This window comes from Frieseomelitta varia, unplaced genomic scaffold (assembly GCF_011392965.1).
Source record: "Frieseomelitta varia isolate USP_RPSP 00005682 unplaced genomic scaffold, Fvar_1.2 scaffold_200, whole genome shotgun sequence".
In the NCBI taxonomy this organism is placed as follows: domain Eukaryota; kingdom Metazoa; phylum Arthropoda; class Insecta; order Hymenoptera; family Apidae; genus Frieseomelitta; species Frieseomelitta varia.
Window position 1 is genome coordinate 36,267 of NW_025109751.1, and position 23,079 is coordinate 59,345.

At 38.6% G+C, this 23,079-nt stretch overlaps 1 protein-coding gene across 2 annotated transcripts in view; it reads right to left on the reverse strand.

Annotated features, from left to right (window-relative positions):
* LOC122526862 (probable JmjC domain-containing histone demethylation protein 2C) overlaps positions 1–23,079 on the reverse strand; it is a 104,684-nt gene that overhangs the window by 19,151 nt on the left and 62,454 nt on the right. Inside the window, exons 2-6 of one of the 2 annotated variants that reach the window (XM_043650466.1) lie at positions 21,677–21,928; positions 20,033–20,146; positions 11,705–11,896; positions 9,882–9,966; positions 9,001–9,089 (exon numbers count right to left, since the gene is read on the reverse strand). In XM_043650466.1, the coding sequence (XP_043506401.1) occupies positions 9,001–9,089; positions 9,882–9,966; positions 11,705–11,896; positions 20,033–20,146; positions 21,677–21,928 (732 nt within the window). Of the gene's footprint in view, positions 1–9,000; positions 9,090–9,881; positions 9,967–11,704; positions 11,900–20,032; positions 20,147–21,676; positions 21,929–23,079 lie in introns of both variants that reach the window. The other variant, XM_043650465.1, reaches the window with a different exon arrangement.

The window sequence follows — 23,079 nt, forward strand, 5'->3', positions numbered from 1 at the left end:
AACGCGTCGACGCCAAGTTGAAACCCGCGGGGGCGCGAAGTTGCCCCGGAATTCCAGACGGTCGTTCATCGGTGGTGAAGGAGGGGTGAGGTAGGGCTCGAACGAAATTCGCCAATTTGTAGGCTGATGTTTTGCCGTTAGCTCTGGCCGGGCGGCAGCGATGCGTTTCGCGCCAACCACCAGCCAACCACCCCGCCGCGCCTTTCGTCTCCCCCACCAGCCTGACCTGCCTGAGAATCAATACAGCTACCGACCGCCGCCCCAAACCCCATCCTAGCCGAGCCACCCCGGTGCCCCACCTACTTTCCACGCTACACGCACCCCCTTTTGCCATTCTCGAGTGCCGATTCCCATTCTGGGTTCGCAGCTTCGGAGCTCGACTTCCATTCTCCTACTCTCTCCCTCTGCGATCCTCTGCCTCCACGACGCTGCTCCTCTGGGCAACCCTCTCGCCACACTCTCCGTTTTACACGTTTCTCTTTCTGCCACTCTAACCCCCAGGCCTGCATTCTCCCCACCCTCGACCATCCTCTCCATCCCCTTCCGTTTCATTTTCATCCGGCGACTCTGTTTCGCCTCGCTGTCTCTTTTCACTCTATCGGTATCCCGTTTCGTCGTCGTGCAGAAGGGTCGGTCTCGCTCCACCTTACCCTATCTACCCTCTCTCCGGCCGCGGTGTGTCCTCCCACGTGCCACGAGGCTCGGTCGTTTTCTTTCAGCCACCGGGTGCAGACTCGGCCAACCATCCCTCTATTGGCTGAACGGCTCTTTAAAGCGGCCGGATACATCCAGCCGGGTAGACGTACAAAGACGAGACGAGAGTCTAACCGGTGAGAATGGTTAGAAGAACCGGTACCTGTGGAAAGGTGGAAGGATTGAAAAAGGGGATAAAGGTGGAAGGTGGAGGGACAAGAGGAAGTTTGCGAGTCGAGCACATACCAGGTGAACTTGAGCGAAGTTTCGAAGAGGAAGGGGGAGGATTGGCAGCCGGCCAATCCGCCCCTACGCGCGCTCTCTGGCCGGGGTGTTTGCCCGATATTTACATTCGGATGAATCGGTCTGTGTCCATCGACAGGGTGTTCCCACTTTCGGCCACGCTGCGACGTCTGGCTGGCATTCGTTTCGATTGTTAATTGAGCTGGGCAGCGCGTACACCCCCCTCCCCCCAGGGCGGATCGAATTTGACGGAGAAAAAAATATTACTCTCCCCTGTATACGTACATATACATCTCGCGTCGAATTTAATCATTAATCATCGAGGCAACACGGAATGAGAGGTGACGGATAAGATCCTCCCGGTGGATTATCGGTCTCGATTTAACCTTGTTCTCGCTCGAGCCTCTTTGTCGGTGAACTAATCAAGCATTAATTAGAACGACACTGACTCAAAAAACGCGTTGAGAACGTTGCGCAACAATCTCGATTAACTGAGTTTCTCTCTCTTTCTCTAGCTAGTCGAATAATCGATCCGACGTTTTACAAATTTTTTTCTTTCATTTTATTGCACTTCGGACTGGCATCAGTCGCACTTGCTCGCAACATGATCAAGTCGCAACAACATTTATACAATTTCTTGTTATTTCTTTTTTTTCTTTCCGAGGTACGAACGTCATCCTCAGTTTTTTTCCAAACGTGCTACGTAACGTTTGTCCTTACGACGGGTCGAGAAGTTCACTTTTTTTTTTTTCGCCGAGACATTTAACCGAGAGCAGCGAGAAGTTGTTGAGAATTTCATTTGAATCGCAAAGTTTAACGTTACGCGTTTGCAGTCAAAGAGACTCGATTCGTTTCTCGAGGGAGGCGCTTCTCGGATGACAAAAGATTGTATTTGAAATGACGATTAATTAATTGTTAATTGTTACAATTAAATTATTAATTGTTACGAAATGCGAGAAGCCGTTGCTTTGAAACGTTTCCTCCGTGCGACGAAAGGTTCACGAACGATTTAGCACAGTTAGACAATTCATATCTGTACACAAATGAGCGATAAAAATATCGATTTACATGAATATTTGTTCTGCATCAATTAGCGTAAAACACGTTCCCAGACAGCGTGCGAATATTATTACACGTTGGAACAATTCACCGTTCAAATTATTTAAACAATTCGACATTTCTTTTCGTTCGACTGAATTTCATTGCGAGCCTCCGCATCCACAGCGTGAAGCTGAAATTTCATATCGCATTTTTTGCAAACACGGATCACGCCCGATAATTTGAAACGGAATTTCGTCATTTAAAAGCGTTTTTCATTGAAAAAAGCAGGCAAGATCGGCGAGTCGCGAGAGAGATTCCCTTTCATTGGCGAGGAATGCGTTTAATTGACAACTCGAGGCTGCTCTTTAAAGAAGCTGTTGGCGAATTTAATGAGAAACACGAGAAACGAGAGGAGGAGGAGGAGGGGCAGCAATCTCTCTCATCCCCTTTTCTCACGTAGGAGAATGCGTGGCTTCGTGTAAACCGAATTCCTTCGCGAGACTCGATATCGTTGGCAGATCCCATGCCACGGCGGATCGAGAAACGGAAAACGGAAGTGCGAGCGAGGGATCGCACCGTTACGAGCACGACGAAGGAGAGAACGAGACGAGACATCAACTTTCTCAGACTTCTTCAGGCAAACTTCAACTTCATCCAAATTGAAACTGAAAATGCAAAATTGTAATCTGTCGATTTCCTTAGATATCCTCTCGTTCGTCTGTTTGCAAATAATACTACAATATTATTCGGTCTAACATTTGAGAGTTGATAATTTACTCGGTCGATGTTTAGAACACAGTTTACATAAACTATGCAAAGATGTGTAAAACATTGTGAAATAAAAGTAACATGTGAAGAATATATAAAGTAAAGAAATAAAAAGTAAAGAATGTATTATTCGGTAGATGGAAGTTATATTCAGTCACGTTTGTGAAAATATACAAAAATGTATAAACATCCGGAATCTGGTAATAATTGTATTGATAAGACGCGACAGTGAGGTGACAATTTTCGAAATGTCGACGCGCGAATACTATCGATTAAAATTTAATAATATACTGCAGCAATGTACGCTTACAATCAGTTGTGTACAGCGTGAAAACAGAATCGACGGAAATAAAATTTAAATGAATTTTCAGACAATCGAATCGCATCGAAAATTGATCAAGGTTAATTGTTTAACGCCTGAAGAATCAGCCATTTGTGAAACTTTCAGAAAATAGAATGAACAAAATGGCTGCTGAGCCGTGACTAATCACACATTTATCTCCGACGTTTGCTCGTTGACAGAGATAAACGCGCGATAAATAAAAGATACGTAATCCTTTTAAAAATATTCCTCTCCCACTCCCTAGTAGAAAATCTCGTTATATCGATCGTTTGAATTTTTCACGCGCGGAAAATACATTTTCCGAGTAATTTCGAAGCTCGTGATATAAATTCCCACATTCATAGTTTCCCTGAAAAATTCAATCGTGCAAAATTTTATAATTATCACAATTAAAACCTTCGGTCGATCACCGTTTGTATTTGAATTTTTTCACGCGAGTGGCAGACTGTTTCTGTTCTCTTAATGCAGTTCACCTGGCCAAGCGTATTTATAAAAACATTTATCTCGTTAGATTGAAGTTTCAAGTTTCGCAAGACATCGATCACAACGACGATTGGCAAGCTTCGAGTTTTAAACCTCTAACAAATGTTATTTAATTCTCGTGAGGTTGCACATCGTGAAAATACTTATATCCACATTGTGAAAATATTTATATTTTATCAGTACGCCATTACAGAAATACCAAACAACTTAATTGTAACAATTCGGTCGAATGACTTTCAATTTCACTAGCGAAATCTACCATTGATAATTCTGCGAACAGTCGCCGACGAAACACGAATGAATCGAAAGTACCGCGTGAACCAAAAGTGTTCGTACAAGCCAAAGGACAAGAAGAAGAAGAAGAAAGAAAGAAAAAAAAAAGAAAGAAAAGGAAAGAAACAAAACAAAAAAGAAGGAGAAGAGGCAGAGTTCGTTCACAGTGCAATCTTTAAAGTGGCTCTAATGGCTATTCCCAAGAAGTGTCTCGAAACTGGAGAGCAAGTTCCATTACCAGCAAGAGCAGTCGCCGGCTTAATCCCTTTCGGCGAGTTTTCGAACTCGTATAAGCCAGCTCCGGAACTTGCCGACTTAGGGCTGTCGACCCAAGTATCCACCCAGTCACGAATTCCGGCCAACTTTGCAGGCAGCCTTCGAACCAGCTTCCAGACACGACGGATTCCAGCCTGACAACGGGACCGCGAAAACTGTTACGCCGTGTCTACTTGCAAACCTGTAACTTGCAACTGCCTTCTGAGAAATTCAGACGACGCGACGAAAACGGAACCCTCCGTTTTGGCGAAAATTTCATCCCGGGTAATTGGATTCTCTCGACGTCTCGCCAAATTTTATATGGTCACCAAGGGCGGTCAAAGAAATTTGTTCTTCGTTATTAAACACTGTATCGCGTAAGTCTCGAAAACACGACAAAAGTAGAATTTTTGGGGGTTTTCTTGATAATTAGATTGTGGTTTTTTTCTAAATTTTATAGAACTTTTGGGGGATGATTTTCTTTTTGTTTCGTTTTTGAAATTCATCTCGTTTTCTTTATTTATTCTAATTTTATTGCCTGATGTATTTCAACACATTATGTATAGAATATTGGAAAACAACAATAACTCGTCATTATTTTATTATTATTAACTAATAATAATTGTATCATTGCTCGAAGATTCATGTAATTCGGTAATCTAAAGGTCTATTTAGATATTTAATTAAACATGAAATACAATACAGTAAACAAAGAAAAGTAAAAAAAAAACTCAAAGTTTTGCTCGGTACTGTAAATTTCATCCGTAATTTTTTACAGAAAAATCCGAAAAATTCGAAAAGTCAAACCAATTCTGTATCTAGGTTGCACGCGACATTCGCTGTTATTCCCTGACTCTCGTTTTTCTGTGCATCCTACTTTCCTATTAACTTGCTTTCTTCATTCAAACAAGCAAGAACGAAATTACCACACGGTGAGAGCTCGCGGACAAATTATTTTTTTTTTTCGTCCGAACGACACTTGAAACAAGTTCGCCCGCCGAAAGAGGGCAAACCGTTCCAAGTTCGATCCCTCGACGCAATTTCACGTGGATCAGGGCGAGCTTGGTTTGATATAATCGCCCTGCTCGAATAGATTTCGCTGGGAGGAAATGATTTATGGAACAGCCAACTGGCAAAAGTAAGCGAGGGAACCAGAAAGAGAGAGAGAGAGAGAGAGAGAGAGAAAGATTTCTCTCGAATTAACGAGATTGTAAGGTCGACGGATAGAGAGAATTCGGAGAGTTGCTCGGTAAGAAGTTCCGGGCTCTCGCGAGGCACGAAGAAATTTCAAAGAAGGAATATAACTCTTCGTACGAAACGACGGGACCGGCAACTCGGCCGGCGCCGGATTCGAAAACTTTCGCAGAATTACTCGCTAACGATAGAAAGTCCTCCTCCCACTTCTCGGGGTCGTCGAAACGTCGCGACCGGTAACCGGGGTTAACGCCTCGTCTCTCTTGTTGCCGATCCAGACACACACCGAACGACTTCGAGAAACGACTGCTGATTACCATTTATGAACCGCTACGTTTCTCGAATCGAATCCTTTCTCGTCAATCGCCAGCTTCCGATTGCGAACGATCACCGATGTAATTAGATCCGTCCGGCGATTTCTTACGATTTTGGACAACGTTTTTACAATGTTTAGCGACAGCCTTAATGGGCATTCTATGAATATATTATTCTATTATTATTATTATTTAATATATATATATTATTCTATTGTTATTATATAATTATTTAACACATATATTATTCTATTGTTCTATTATTCTATTATTCTATTATATAAATTGTATGTGTCTTATAAATATTTTAGCAGAGACTCAGTTGCTAATCAAATTTGGAGTAAATCTGAAAAAGGTATTCAGAAATAGACAAATTTCATCGACTTTAGCTTCCTCATCATAATCACCGGTGTAATTAGATCTGATCTGATGATTTTGGACTTTATTTGGAACTTTAGAGAGAACTTTTTAGAAGCTTCAATGTTCAATTATGGATACATCATATGTATCTAATAAAATATTTTAGTAACTCAACTATTGATCATATAATGTATATGGAATATAATACAAGATATTTGAACAGTATGAATACACGTAAGAGATATTTACATAGAGATATGTACGTAGATACAACCAGAAGTTTTTGTTACATTCATAAAAATAAACAATTTGAAGTTCCATAAGTTTCTACATTCTGTAATGTATTTATTTGATACATCATCCTGTAATAAACCATTAATTCCTTCATCAAACATCTAATCGCAGTAAATATCACTTTTTAAAGCTTTTACACTATACACAGTCATTTGAAACTGGCTTTAAATTTCACCGAGACGATCGTAATGAGCGCGACCTGACGTTAAAAAAAAATCACCTATAACAATTTCGGAGCACAATTGCGAAAGAATCGCAAAGGAGGAGTGAAGGGGAACCAGGGGAACGACATTCGGAGGAAAACATTTGGCGAGGCCACGTGACCGTGAACGCGAACCGTGGCTGCTTCCCTTTAATGCGGCAAATCAATAAAGTCGTGTTTGCGGCACCCTCGAAGAGCCTTCAGGAATCGGGGAATAGAGTCCGTTGCTACCTTGGCGGCCGACTTCCGTTCGTCGCGAACGCGAACGCGAACGCCCCACCTTCCTCGTGTTCGCCTCGCTCGATTTCCTGGCGAGACGGCAATCGAACATGAACCAGACGGAGTCCCTTCGTGAGGACAATCTCCGTCACCAGCCATTCCGAACCTCCCTTCTCTTTCCCACCACCCGCACTCCCTGTTTACCACCACGACGAATCTCGTTCGTCGACGAATTTATTTATTTATTCGGTTTTCGCTGCATACACGAATCCGCGAATCTTTACTAAAGCCACGTGTTCATTGTCTCTGGTCCTACTCACTGGCGGTGTAGTTCAGTTCGAAACACGAGTGCGAACCGTGTCATCGTTATCATCGAGGTGCAAAACATGCGTGACCTCGTAGTTGCCGGTAATATTTTAAGAAAAGAGAAAAATCAACGTAAAAAGAAAGAGTTCAATAATTTGAATTATTATACGATATTCGATATAATTAAGTATTATATAATATATAATATTTATATATTATAATAACATTATGACATTATATATGTAATATTATATATACAAAAATATGTAATATTTATATTTATGTATAATAATAATTATATAATATATAATATATAATATTTATGTATTATAATAACATTATAACATTATATATATAATATTATGTATACAAAAATATGTAATATTTATATTTATGTATAATAATAATTATATAATATATAATTAAATATTATATAATATATAATATTTATATATTATAATAACATTATAACATTATATATGTAGTATTATATATACAAACATATGTAATATTTATATTTATGTATAATAATAATTATACAATATATAATTAAATATTATATAGTAAATAATATTTATATTTATACACAATATTTAATTATATAATATAATTTCGTGAACAATTGAGTTTCTCAGAGAAAAGCTGATATTATACATATTCAAGGATATCGTGGGTTTTTTTTAAAAAAAAAAAAGAGAGAAATAAAAATGTCACGGGGACTATCTATGCCACGACAATGGGCGATAAGGTGATAACACACGGTGGTACGACCGGTTGAAAGTTACATTGTTCATTATCTGGCAGGTGTGAAAGTGGTATCCAAGGGCGAAAGAATTTTCAAGAATTTCTACGCGACCGGCTTGTTTGCTCGTCGAACGATTTTTATCCTCCTCCTCCTCCTCCGTACTTGTGAATTTCGTCTCGCACGTATTTTCCTGGCGAATTATCGGGGAGAAGAGTGAATTCACGTTCCTACTCGAAAGCATACTAGTTTATTATTACCTCGGTATTAGAAAAAATGATGTAACACTTTACACGGCGAAGGATCTGTGTGAACTATTAGATTAAAAGTATCGCGAGCTTTTGAATTATGAAAACGCAGATTGCGATTGAAAAATTTCACTGTCCGCGATGTTCGGTGATTTTGTAAGAAAGAATTTCAAGCGACTGAACGAAATGAAAGTATAAAACAACGTAGGACGAACGAAAATTTGGAGCAACCCACTAACAGTGTAAAGTGTAGTTAATATCGTAATACTTTAACTTCAATCGTATTTCTCTAGTGAAAAAAAAAGAAATTTCTGTGAGATTTCAAATATTTCAAACAGCAGATGAAAACGTTTCTGACGTTTCACGAATTTTCGTTAAAATTAGACCGATTACACGGTTCGTCGTGAATAGAATAAATAAAATTAACAGAACTTTAACCACTTGCGCTGGCAACTGATTGCGGACCATAACGAGTGACCAAACCGTATATACAATATACACACAATTCGTCGCTTTCTTTTTCTTTTGAACTCGTCGGTATGATATCATCTGGATAGAAATTATTGAGAAGTAATAAATTTATTATTTTTTTTGCCTGGGTTATACTTAGATATAATACAAAATTGAGGAAATATTGCAGTTTTAGGACAAAAAATTCTCTACGTGCGTGACGCGTCATTCCAGCGCAAGAGGTTAAAAAACAGAATTAGAAAATGAAACACGAGACCTAAAAACCTGCCCGTTGATTCGCGTTAATGGTAGAAGAAAAGAAAGAAAAGTGAAAAATGAATTCGCTCTTCCTCGCTTCCAGTAAGAATTCGATACTTCGAACGACTTTGTATCGCGAAACAGTGGCAGCGATATAACACGTACAGATGGGTGTAAAGGCGTTTCGAGAGTGAAATAAATTCGCGCGAGACGCGAGGAGAAAAATGGAAAATTTTCGAACGTACATTTGCCGCTTTGTATTATCGTAAACTACACGGCGATTTAATAATAGAACGGAATTGAATTTCACTCACCACAACAAGCGCGTGCGTCAGAGCAGTCGATGACCTCGACCTCCTCGGTGTCATGCCGACGACCTCGCCTCTCATGATGCTCTCGACGACTGCAGAAAAACGAACGAAGCTAAAATTGACACCGTCCTTCTGTCTCCCTTCTTCATCTTTTTCTCTCTCTCACTCTCTCTCTCTTTTTTTTTTGACAAAAAGAAAATCAATATCCGCTCTTTCCGCGAGAAAACGGAGAGAGAAAACACACGCCGGGGACCGGAAAGAAACAATTCCGTCGAGAATATATAATACATCGAGTCTCCGGTTTTTTTTTTTTTTGTAAAATTATAGACAGGAGGGACGGAAGTATCCGAGCGAATGTTTGAAATTTTCGCAGCTACGATATTAAAGAACGGGGAATTGAAAAATAGAACGGCGCGGATTGATTACAGAGAATTCCACGGCCGTGATATTAAAAAAAAAAAATAAAAATATTAGCGTGGTATTAACGTTAGAAGGAGGATTGATATTTAAAAAAAAAAAAAGGAAAAAAAATAGAATGTAAATTCATTCAGAGAAATTGCACGATTTGAACGTTACCGTTGCGCGCAACGTTGGTTACTAATGGGGTTGAAAATTTCCATCGGAAAGAATTTTTATTAAAAACAAAATTACAAAAATTCTGCGAAAAATTCTGTTTTATTGAAGGGACGACGAATTTAATACTCGTTAAAAAAAAAAAAAAAAAAAGAAAAAAAGAAAAAAAAATANGAAAAAAAGAGACATATTGGAACGAAAAAATTTCGTTTCGGTTCGTCTCGTTCGAGGAGATCCTACATACGATTCCTACGTATCATTTCTACATTTCTACGATTATTTCTAGCGAGTATTATTTTCGTGAGCCTCACCTCCGTCGCCGATCAGCCGCATTTGTACTAAACTGGGGTCCTCGTTGTGATCCTCGAGAACTGTGTCATCGGTGACAGTCAAATCCTGAAAATCGCGTCGTCGGAATTACATCAGATTGTTCTCCCTCTCGGATTTTAATTCAGTTTCTAGGAACTTATTGTCTATTACTTATGCAAAAATTTGCTACGTTCTGCATTGGTAAAACTTGCTATTTTTTTTGATTTTGATGTCGAACGAATCTACTGACAATGAAGATATTAATTTCATCTTTATCATAACCATAAATATATCTTAAGTACGTGTTAGGAAACTTTATTTATATACCTAATCGCATTAGTGATAGTATCAACTATCTCTAATATTCTGCCACTCGATAGTTATACATTTCAAAACGTTTATTTCGTGTAATATTCTTTCACGATTGCGTTTTATTACAAAAATATCGAACGACTTGCCCGTGACAATCATCAGCTCGCAGATTTTAAATTGAAACAAATACTCAATAACCGATTCAACATTGCAGCTAAACCGCAGATAAATCTGGCATAAAGTTCGAACAAAAATGATTCGTAATTTCAAATAATCGTCTAAACAATTATCCGGAATATAAAAGAAAGAATAATTAATGAAATTTACTGTAAAACACTTAGAATAAATCACGGTTATATTGATCGTGCTAAAGCACGCGGAAGTGACAATTTTTATGCAGACAATCGTCATTGATCGATAACAACAAACAGTGAGTTGAAAGTCAAGCAAAAGGACGGGGAAAGTATCTTTCATTTTCACGACTCGACACGAGGCGAAATGATCGAGTGACATTAGACTAGTTTCGCGAACGAGCGATAAATCTTTTTCACGAGCAACTTACAATTCTCGCGGATGTTTGTCTGCAAGAAACTGGGGAGAAACTCGGTAATCTGTGCCTTCGGGCAGACGCGTGTCTGCCAATTTAAGTGTCAAAGGTTGTCCTTAGTCGACAGGCTAACGTCTCGTTAAAGTCGTATCAATGTAACCGTTTCCGTCAACGAGTCCAACCGATCGATCGCGCTGAACCTTGCGTAAAACTCGAAGGAGAATTTTCTCTTTCTGAGAGTGAAACTTTCTCTGCCCGTGTTCGTTGTTAGTTCGTTAAATATTGTTCACGTTCAATAATAAGATGCAAAAGTTCGCGAAAACGTTCGAACACTTGTAGACACATATCGTGAATAGATCATCGTGAAAATTCGTATTTTTGCAATATTTGGACACTTTAGACACTTTATGTAGTCCTTGCGAATATATTACGAAAATTTATGTTTTTGTATCGAGGATACAATTTGCAAACTGTTGCAATAGTTGGGCACTTTGTATAGTTCGCAGTAGGTAGGATTTTTGTTTATATATGTTACATTTATACAGTATATTAAATATTAAATATTATATAAAATATCAAATATCAAATATTAAATATTATAAAATATTAAATGTTAAATTTAAATATAAAAATTATAAATATTAAATATTAAATATTATAAAATATTAAATATAAAAATTATAAATATTAAATATAGAAATTATAAATATTAAATATTATAAAATATTAAATATTAAATATTATAAAAATACTTTAGATATTTTATGTATTTTTACACGTCCTACGCTTTGTAAAATGTTTCACGAATATATTAAACGTTCGTAGATAGAAGATTCAACTATGATTCTAATCATCGAATACGAATACACGAACACACGTGAATAGAAAAGTTTCCCTGTAGGGTATGCGAGTATTTTCGTTACGTGAAAAGAAACAAAGAAAGAGAAGAAAAAAAGAGGACGTTACCTTGGTGGACTCGTTGTAACCAACGATGACGGCGGTGTACCATTGCGTAGTGCCCTCGGCCCGATAAACCTCGACCCTGAAGCCAACTAGAACGCTCGGCGTGGTTAACAGAATTCTCTGTCCGTCCTGCATTTCTGCCCATCGTCTGACAGCGCTTGCCCACGGCACCGAGCCCTTCGTCAGCTCCCAGTCCTGCTGCAAGAACAACGAATCGGTTGAAGCCTCGTTATCGCTTCTTCGTCGGTGACAGTTTCGAATTACGTGACTGTATAATCAAGCGCTAATAACCCTTTCTCCGCTATCAAAAGACTCTGACACGTGTCGAGCGTGGCACACGACACGAGTTCAATCGCGACAAAATTTTTCACGGAATGTGTTATAGAAATTTATACCAATATCATTTACTTATAGTTTATATATAAAGTTAGCAGTGACTTTGAGCTTTATTTCATAATGTAATTCTGTCTGATAATAATGTGTTCTTGTATGCGTCAGCATTCCTTTGTTATGTCTTTTTACACATTTGGACCTTGCATTTCACCGAATTGTCGTATTATCAGTATTTCTATACCTCATTACATCGGTATATTCTTTTATCCTTCGATTTACACGCGTATATTTCTGTTTCAGCTGTACTCTGGTGAAATTTGCTTTATTAAATACAAATGTAGGCGCTTTTAGTCCGATTAGAGCAACGTGAAGTGAGCCAAAGAGTTAAATATATATTAATATGCAATATATATTGTAAATATATAATATAAATGCATATTATACAATACACATTATACAACATGTATTGTTAAATATATATAAATATAATAGAAACTGTTGCAAATGACGACGTCACAAAGATCGCATCACGCCACAGTGTGTGTTAATCAAATAATGAAATAATCGTAAAATGATAAAATAGTAATAGTTTTTCCTTGAGACAAAAAAAAAAAAAATTAACGAATCGATTATTTTCTCTATTCCTCGACTAAATTCTGACTGTGAGCGGTCGAAACGAAGGATTCATTCGAGCGGTGAAAACACGACGTCGCGAGGGACACGACGCTCGATTTGATAGCTCGGCGGTGACATTACGTGGAACGTCGGGCAAATTCGGTAATGGCGTTATAATTGCCGTTACATTGCTGCCATTATCGTGCATCGCCGTCATGCCTCGCGTGTCGTGATTGCACAACGGATCTGACGTAACGTAACGATCGTAACGTAACGAGAAGACGTTGGCGCAACATCTCCTTGGCGAACATACGTTTCAGCATGTGCGCGATACTCCATACACATACAGGGAAAGGAAAGAGTTGAAACTATCGAAACGACTTGGAAGAATATTATTAAGAATAATGTGTTCCATACTATTTTTGAAAGAATCGTCTTAATTAATTGGAATTCATACATACGACAAAACAGATAAGCAGTGTGCAGATAAGAGGGGAATCGGACGATTCGGACTCCCGGTAATTTCGAGCACGCGAATTACAAGTTAACCTCTTAGCCACGCACTAAGAAGTCAAGAATTTTTTGTCCCGAGAAAATTGCAATAGTTTCTCAGTTTTAAATATATTTCAATATAACCCAGGCAGATCATTACTTCTGAATCATTTCTATCCAGTGACATCGTACCGACGAGTTAAAAAAAAAAAAAAAAAAAGAGAACGACGAATCATCGTCACTCGTTATGGTCCGCAATCGGTAGCCAGCGCAATTGGTCGAACTGTCTAAGTGCCTCTCTCCCCTTTCGACGAAAGAAAGAATGAATCGACCGCCAAACGTTCCTCTCGTCGAGATCGATTTTCTCGGCGCTCGTAGCGTGCAGCGTTCGAGAGAAAGAGAAGGAAAAGGAACGAAGGCTGCGGGTCGCGCGACAGGACCCGTTAGGTAAAACGGGAATATGTTGGCGCCTCGCGTTGGCCGTTCTCCAACCGTTCGCCAATGTTGGTGCACGCGCGCGGTGTGTCGACACGAGTCACCGAACCGGGCCGCAGCTGCCAGCGAAACAAGAGCAAACAAACCAGCCGAGCTCTTGGAAGCTTCGCGCGAGTCGCCGACGTACGTACGTCCACGTGGATCCACGCTTCTTTCCTTTCTGGCCGGTTGGTTCCAACGTGCGTCGACGTCGGTTCGGCACACGAGGACGTTAATTCCTTTTCGTGAGCAATTCCCTACGAAACAGCAGAAAGAACCCGTTGCATTTATAGTTCAGGGTCGGCAGACTCTTCGCCGATTTCGCGGACGAACCTAACTTTCGCTCGACCGAGAGAGCTACCAGAGGTCTTCTTCTCCTTTTTTCCCGTTTCATCGAAGAACGCTCGGCGCTTTCTTTTCATTAGATGCCAAAGTTTCAAACGATCCACATATTGAGGATTCTTTCCTGTATGTGTGCATTCTTCGAGTGTCCATCCATTAACGTCAGATCGCATTAACCCTCTTGCGCTGGCAACATTGGTTCGCGGACCATAACGAGTGACCAAACCAGTATACAATAATTCGTCGCTTTCTTTTTGACCCTCGTCAATGTATGATATATAGAAATTATTGAGAAGTTATAAATTTATTATTTGTTTTGCCTGGGTTATGCTTGACTATACTTAAAACTGAGAAAATATTGCAATTTTGTAAGAAAAAATTCGGCGCAAGAGGTTAAACTGGAACAGACATTAGACAGCGATACAACGAAGTTGATCAGCCAATGAAAATGGTTAATATTTTAACCCTTTTGCGCTGGCAACTGGTCCGCGGACCATAACGAGTGACCAAACCAGTATACAATAATTCGTCGCTTTCTTTTTGACCCTCGTCGGCCTATCACTGGATAAAAATTACTGAGAAGTGATAAATTCATTATTTGTTTTACCATTATTTATTTGTTATATTTCGATATACTTAAAACTGAGAAAATATTGCAATTTTGCGGTCAAATATTCTCGACATTCCAGCGTAATGACTCTCGACGCCGAGAAAGTTTAATCTGATAAATTCTTTTTTTCTGTTTTCTATCGCGAATAATAGCCAATAATAGGTAAGCAGATGGCCTGTTGCTACGTCATTTATGTCTTTTAACGTTCCATGAAATTTCCAAACGTTTGCGGGGTGCCGAACAGAAACACGTAACAGATTGCGTAGCTGTAATTAATCGATAACTTTCTTCTTCGGTAAATCACAAGGAGATTGAGATCTGAATTCGTTTGTTAAACGCGTGAGATGGAACATCTGCTTTTTACACGCTCCAGCTTCCCTTTGGCTTTCTCGTTTTCGTTTCTTTCTCACCAGCTGGACTTTGTTGCTCCATTTTCGCGTTTCTTTCTGTTCTTTTTGTAACACGCAGCGTTATATACACGGTGAATCAGTGGAAGTATTATGACCTGCAATATGACTTCGCGTATGGCCATTGTACGTGTCTAACGTGCGTGTTTAATAATAAAAATCGTTATTACGTATTTATATTTAAATGTACGTGTCGCACAAAATGAAGCTTAAACGCGTTAACACACAGGACTAACAAAAATGACCAATTTAACTTAAATACATTTTTGAATAATTTAACATAAATATGTTAACGCATGGGACTAACAAAATGACCAATTTATAATTTTCCATGAAAATTTTTCCGTATACACAGTGTATTTTTGAATGATTTTTGATAAAATATACTAGAAGCTCGTGTCACTTGTTGCGTTATAAATTTTTTTAATCACGGAGTCATTTGAATTTGTAAAATTTCCAGAAAAAAAAAAAAAAGAAAAAGAAAGAAAGAACGACTTCAGTTTCTCACTTCGTTTCACAACTAACAAGGTCTTTGAAGCAACAAAGTTTTAAGAATGTGAAAGTGGAGCGCGTAAAACTAGTCGCACGATTTTTCTTTTCAAGCAAAGTTCACAGAAGTTCAAAGATCGATGATTCCTCCATTATGACTTATCTTTGAGCGAAGGCACGAAAAGTGTGCCCCACATTTTTACGTGCTAAACCTACGTGGTGAGACGCGACGAGCTGTAAAATTTTCTAATTTATAAATGATCAGAATAAAATTACGTATTTCACATGCACACGTGTTAATTTAATTTTGTCTCTTGATTTTATGGATCCTTAAATGTTGTAGAATCGCGTAGCTCTTACTGTATCGCCACTCTTTTCACTTCTTTTCCTCTGTTTCGTTCGAAACATTCTTACGTCTTTTTTCTCTCTTTTTCTTCTACCAAGAAAACGCTTTCCCCTTTCTCGTTGGTCCTTTTTTTCGCTGCGCTCTTTTTCTCCGGCTCTCCTCTCTTTATTTTGGTACCGGGCAGAGGAGAAGTGCAGCTGCGACTATCAGAAATCGATAATCGAACACGCGAGAGCACGAGGCAATTTTCCCTCGTAACCCCGATGAAATTATTCCTGCCGGAGGCTTCTTCCTCTCTCCTTTTGTCTCTCCCTTTCTTTCTATTTTTGCGCGTAACGCGGTGAAGTTCAACTGTCAGGCTAACCGCCGGCTTATTTTATCGACAGCGCGGCCGGCAACTTTCTTTTACGCACGACGCTCTAAATAATTACGGGACCGCTGTAATGAATAGGTTCTAGGCGCGTCGACGAAGCGAACAGAGCCGCTAAGGTTAATAGATTCACTCTGCTATTCTCGTACGCTGTATCGTCCATTCAAGACAATTTTATTACCCCTCTGTGTTTCGATGATTTTTTTTCTTTTCTTTTTTTCTTTATCTTTGCGCAGGTTTAAAGTTCACATCGACATCGATTAAACACTTGTATTTTTTTTTTTAGTGTAGATTTATGTCCATCGAGTATTGAAGTGTTCTCTTCAGATGATTTTAGAAAGTCACGGCGGTGGTGGGATTAATCCTATCTTCCTCGTACAAATGGTTCAAGAAACGTACACCGAACTTACCAACGACCACAAAACAAATAATAATCACCTGGATCCCGTCACACCGAGGAATAGAAGGAAACGAAAAAGCCGACTCCTTAGCCAAAGAAGCAACAACAGACCGAACAAAAGTAGCCAACATCCCAATCCCGCACCAAGACCTTCTAGCTTCAACGACCAAAGCGGAAAGAGAAGAATGGAACAGAATTTGGACAAATAGAACCAAAATACACGACATAGCACACCATTTCTACCAAAAAATACCAAATAATAATATAAGCAGAAAAGAAGGGATAGCTATGACTAGACTTCGAATCGGGCACTCCAAAATCACACACGAATACCTCCTAAGCAAAACAGAACCACCTTTCTGCAACCAACAGATCACCACCCAACACCTGCTACATGAATGCAGAAAATACCGAAACCTAAGAAGTGAATACGGATTAAACGAAAACACCGCTCTAACCTGCCAGAAACAACAAAAAAACGTTATCAACTACCTAAAGGAGACCCAACTACCAGACCAGATATAATGAGAAAATTCTAGCACGTCGCTAAAGACCTCGTAGTCGATGCGACTCTAAACCCCCATATAAAAAGAAAAACCTCCTGTCTTTCCTGCCACTCAAAGTTTGTTCACGTAGAATGTGTCGATCGAACCGTGACAGATTTTTGACATCCTCATGGGTTATTTACTGATGTCCTAATCCAGTATCATTCTTTCTTTTTTTGGTTAATCAGAAGAAATTTCATGGCACAGTTATGGATCTTCGTTCGATTTGATGTTGTCCATGATCGTTTCCATTCATCAAGTTCTTCATATGGGATAGAGGTTGGATGATTTTTTGTTCTCGCGGCTCTTCGCGCAAAAACGAATGAAACAACATGACTTGAACGAAGATCAGAATGTATTCACGTAAAATAAAACAATTTGTAACGGTGAGGAATGCAATATTAAAAAAGATTTCCGATAGCGAAGAATGCAATTACAAAATCGTGAAACAAAGAGTAGAAAAAAAGTGTGAAAGTACGAAATAAAATAAAACACGCTATAAAATATTTTTGAATGTAACGATTTTGAATTTCTGAATACAATATAGGAAATGATGCAATGTTAAGATGTTCTTTGTGAATTAACTTTTGAACACGGGCGATGAAAAGATTCCCGGTAGAAAACAACGCGGCTCTAGGTATATTTATATTAAAATCATCTCCGGAGAGAAATCTCTTTCCTACCTAGCGCAAATAAAAGAACTGGGGATTGCAGGAATTTAAATATAAAATAATGAAAGGAACGAGTGAAACGATCTAGCGGACGATCTATATATGGACGATGTATCTCAAATGAAAATATGACACATCAAATATCTAATTAATCCTCAACCTCGTCCAATAGCAATCGCAAAGGGAACGGAGAACTTCCGAAATTGGAGTATCCAGGCCAGAAATTCAAAGATAAACTGACAAGAAGATCGGACAGGAATTACAGAACGACGAAAGAATAAATAGATCGTAAAAAAACAGCGTGTGTCACGAAACATCAAAGAAACATCACCCTTAGAATTGAAATAGAAACAGCAAGAAAATAAAAATCTCTCGCGACTTGTCCGTGACGTTTCGGGAAGGAGATGATGATTGAACGAGACACGCCACTTTTCCCCGATCGAGCGGAACTAATACCGCGGTAATCGTCTTTAATACGTAACCAGCGCACGAGGTTGAGGAGGAGAAGGAGGAGGGTGGAATCGGCTGGCGAAACTCCGCTTCAGCTGATCCTGACCACGGTCTTTGCGAAACTTCTCGCCGCACGTGAACGACTTACAATTCGCGGCGAGCCCGGCGAACTTTTAACGGTAAAAGTTCCGCTAGTTTAATTACTTGGAAACAATTCCCCCGCAACCGCGTCCGCCAGTTCGCCAGGATGTAAGAACTTTTTCGAGCATCGTTCTCCGAGGCTCACCCGCCCCTCCTCGATCATCGATTTGTCATCTCTTATGAACATATTGCTGGCTGCATCTCCGATTTTACTGGAGCAACGTCAGCAATTTTCACGGATTTTTGTAAAATCGAACTTTGTTTGAAAATCTTTTACGAAATTTTCTATTTGAAGAAGTGTCTTTCGAAGTGTCCGACCTCTAAAATTATGAATCTTTTACGAAATTTTCTATTTGAAGAGTCTTTCGAAGAGTCTGACCTCTAAAATTATGAATCTAAAGTTCTCTGAATTTTGAGAGGACTTACTTACATGTACTGCAATATCGTATTGTAATAATTTGTAATGTAGCATATATGTAACTTTACTTGCATATTTTCTTGATACGATAGAAATTTGAAACTTGTGCGAGGCTCGATACAAACTTAAAATCAGTTTTAGTAAGTTATTACGGGGGTTGTTTTCGAAGTGTTTTTCTATTTCATATCCTTTTTCCATCGTTACATTGTATTATACTATATTTATTCCTCTTCTTCGTTAATCAAGGACCATTTCCTTTTCATATTTAAATATTACAAACGAGAATCCAAGCACTTTCGAAGTAAATGAAATTCACATGTTGCTGAAAGTTGTTAAAAATTAAAATACCAGAAAACGATTCGATACGAGTAAAATTTAAAATTCATAGTTCGACTATGTGTGACTTTGTTGCTCCACTTCGTTTTGCCCACTATTCAGATTCGATATTTTTGATATTTATTTTCTTCGATTATTTAAATATAAATACAAATATGAAGAGCGTGCAGTTATCTTTAATATTTATTTCTCTCGGTTATTTGTATTCAATTGGAGAAACGCGAGGCTGAAAATTTTCCAGTGAGCCTAAAGTGACCTAAAGGGCGATATTCGGTCACCGGAGATCGACATCCCTCGAAAGATTACTCGTAGTCACGACAACGGTCTCCCGGAGGGCTGTCGGATAGGTCAATAGCCTCGGAAACTTGCTCCCAAGTTTCCTCGCCGCTCTCTAACGAAGTAAGTTTCCAGTTGCGAAGCGGCTGGCTCGGTTTAGGGAACTCGCGTGCCACTTAATCGACCAAGGATCCTAACGTGCTTTATCGACGAGATATCGCGACAAAGAAAAGAAGATAGGACGGGCCGAGTTACACCGTAACGATTTTAATAAACGTCTCGTTGATCCACATATTACGAGCCGAGCTTTTCGACCGCTGAATGTACAATTTTTGAACCTCTCGCTGACGCTGGCTCTTTAAAATTTGCCGAATTAGAAATGTCAGAAGCGTTTTAGGATACTTAAGAAAATAAAGAGAAAATATATTGAGCTCTATAAGCTCACAGCTCCAAAATTAATTGCCAAATTAGAAATTTTGGGCCATCCTTTTTCTCGTAAGGTTTCTTTCCTAAGCCGAGATGTGAGATTTTTAGAAAATTTCTGAATTAAACGTTCCGGGATGCCTGTGTAGGATATTTAGGAAAATAGAGCGGAGTAAAGCACGATGATACTCACGGTAAACGGCTTCAGCTTCGAGTAATCGACGAAATCCAGCCTTCGATCTTGCATGAACTCGAGAGGCATCGCGTCTTCCGGTAACTCGGCTCGCGCCACCAGAGGGTAAAATGTCTGCAAATAAGTTTCAATTCAACTGGGAATTAATTTCAGTTCTCCCTACTCCTCGTGTCAACGAAATCTACAGAATTCCGGCATTTTTACGCGCGAGGTGTTATTTAATTAAAATTGCGTCCTAGACGTGACGATCTACAGAAATCTACAGAATTAATTAATTACAATACAGTGAAAACCTAGATAGATAGACGCGTTAAAGTCTTCACTAAAGTCAAAGTCTTCGATTTAGCCGAAACTTTAGACCAAACGTCCTAGGCATCGCAAGAAATAGAAAAAAAAAAAAATGACACGGTTCGCAAAACAAAAAATCGGCGACGTGATTATTAAAACTGAAACTTTCTTCTTAATCACTACCGAACGAACAAAACCAAGAGCTGCGAGAACTTCCACGCTGAGAACGCCAACACTTTGCATGCAAACGACCGAGAATATTCACCTTAGGATCCGGGGATCTGGAATTTTGAGAGAGACGTTTCTTTCGAGAACAGACACTCGAGCGGGATCAATGGAACGTTCCCGGCTGATGTCACAAACGCGAAGGGTTCGTTAATCGATAAAGCGACCGGGAAAAGAAGGGCGTGCAGCCACCGATAAAGCGTAGATACGAAATTATGTACTAAGTTATATATATATATAGAACATTTATATATATATATACATGAAATTATGTACTTTATATATATATATACATCTACGAAGTGATATATATATATGTGGTATGACATACATGATATATTCATATTTTATCATCAATATAAATAGTTATAAATTAAATTTAAGTAAATTTAAATTAAAAAATTAATACTAAAATGAAGTTAATCTTATACATTATATTAATATATGATAGAACATACACATGTAATAAGAACAAAGTAACACATGCAATAACCTGAAGTAATTTTTAAATTACGCGTCTACTGAAAAATTGTTTAATACAAAAGTTGTATGATGTTGAGGGAGGCAAAATGTGGCGTGTCAATTTTTTGGTGTGTGCTGATAGGGTTTCGAAATTTTCAAATTCTTATTTTTTGTTTTTTTTAATTGGACTACGAAACAGAGAGAGAAAGAGAGAGAGGAAAAGGGCGCGCAGCCACCGATAAAGCGGAGAGAAACGAAAAAGCGTAGATACGAAAATATGTACTTTATATATATATATATATATATATATGTGGTATAATATACATGATATACTCATATTTTATTATCAATATAAATAGTTATAAATTAAATTTAAATAAAAAATTAGTATTAAAATGAAATTAATCTTACATATTATATCAATATATGATATAACATACACATGTAATAACCTGAAGTAACTTTTAAATTACGCGTCTACTGAAAAATTGTTTAATACAAAAGTTGTATGATGTTGGGGGAGGCAAAATGTGGCGTGTCAATTTTTTTGTGTACGCTGATGGGGTTTCGAAATTTTCAAATTCTTATTTTTTATTTTTTTTAACTGGACCACGAAACAGAGAGAGAGAGAGAGAGAGAGAGAGAGAGAGAGAGAGAGAAAACACTCACTAGAGCCGGCCAGGCGACCGTGTTCGCGACAGCGGTAGCACCCCTCAGCGGTTTCCCGTTGATACGATGATGGTGGTGGTTATTATTCGCGTGATTGTGGTGATCGATGGCGATGAGGCTGGCATGCCTGGGGTCAGGTCGCTCGGCCCAGCACAGTCCCTTTTCCACCAAGAAGAACGAAAACACTGCGTCCCTGTGCGGCGATAGCCATTCTCTTCTTTGCCACTCGACGTCGTCGTATTCTACCAGGATCTGTAAGAAAGACGGATTCCTTCATGTTGCATTTGTATTTCTTTCACCCGCCGAGAATTACGACGACACTGCACGATCGATCTCAAGCTGCTATTCGACGGTTCGTTGCTGTTTAATCAAGAAACCTCTCGTTTTGCGTTCTACGCGATTTACCGCGAGTTTTGTCTCTTCGACGTAACTGAGAAGCCTCAGGATATTTGTAACTTCTAACTTTCCAATAATGACTTTTGATTAATATAATTCTAACTTCTATATAGAATTTAACAAACTATACTGTATAAAATGCAAACTAAACATTGCTAACCAAATTTATATTATCTGTAATCTGACAATTAACAATTATCCGAGGATTGAATATCGCACGTGTCTTCACGTAGATATGAACGAAACGAAGTACAAAATTAATACTAATTGCAAGTTTCAATATAGTCATCTATACCCCAACGATACTATTCGGGGATTTTGTGGAGAATATTCTATTCTATGACGCACAGAGTGTCGATGCATTTCCCGATGAAACGAAGAAAAAGGAACGACAGTTTCGAGGAGCAGAAGTTTCGGTATTAACGACATCCATTATTCATAAATCACAAACCGGTATTAAAGGGATGATTAAGAGGGAGGAAATGATGGATTCTCATGGCCCGTTTACTCCGGGTCTTCGTTAACGCGATAAATTCGACGCCAGGGAACAACGAGCGATCGCTAATTGAAGATCGGCATGTACGTCGTCTAATAAATGCGATCACTATGTCGACCACAGCTCCTGCGGTGAAAAGTAACCACGTATCTCTCTCTGTCCCATTTTCAAATGCGCCACACTTATGGAGATTAGCTCTTGGTATTATGATTGAATTTTTCATTTTACCCAGAATCCAGAATTCTATCGATGCTAACTATTCTTCTTGTCCATACTTTATCGTGAAATTTAACTGGCACGACAATTTTGTATAAATGGCAATATAACTTATAATATAATATATGATATGAATTATTATAAATTATTATAAATTATGATGTAGATATATTATAAATGATATTAGATAATATAATATGTAATATATGTATATATTTTATAGTATGCATGAAAATACGTATAATATTAACATTGGCCTTTAGTGTATTCAATCATGATAATTTAAATAAATAGA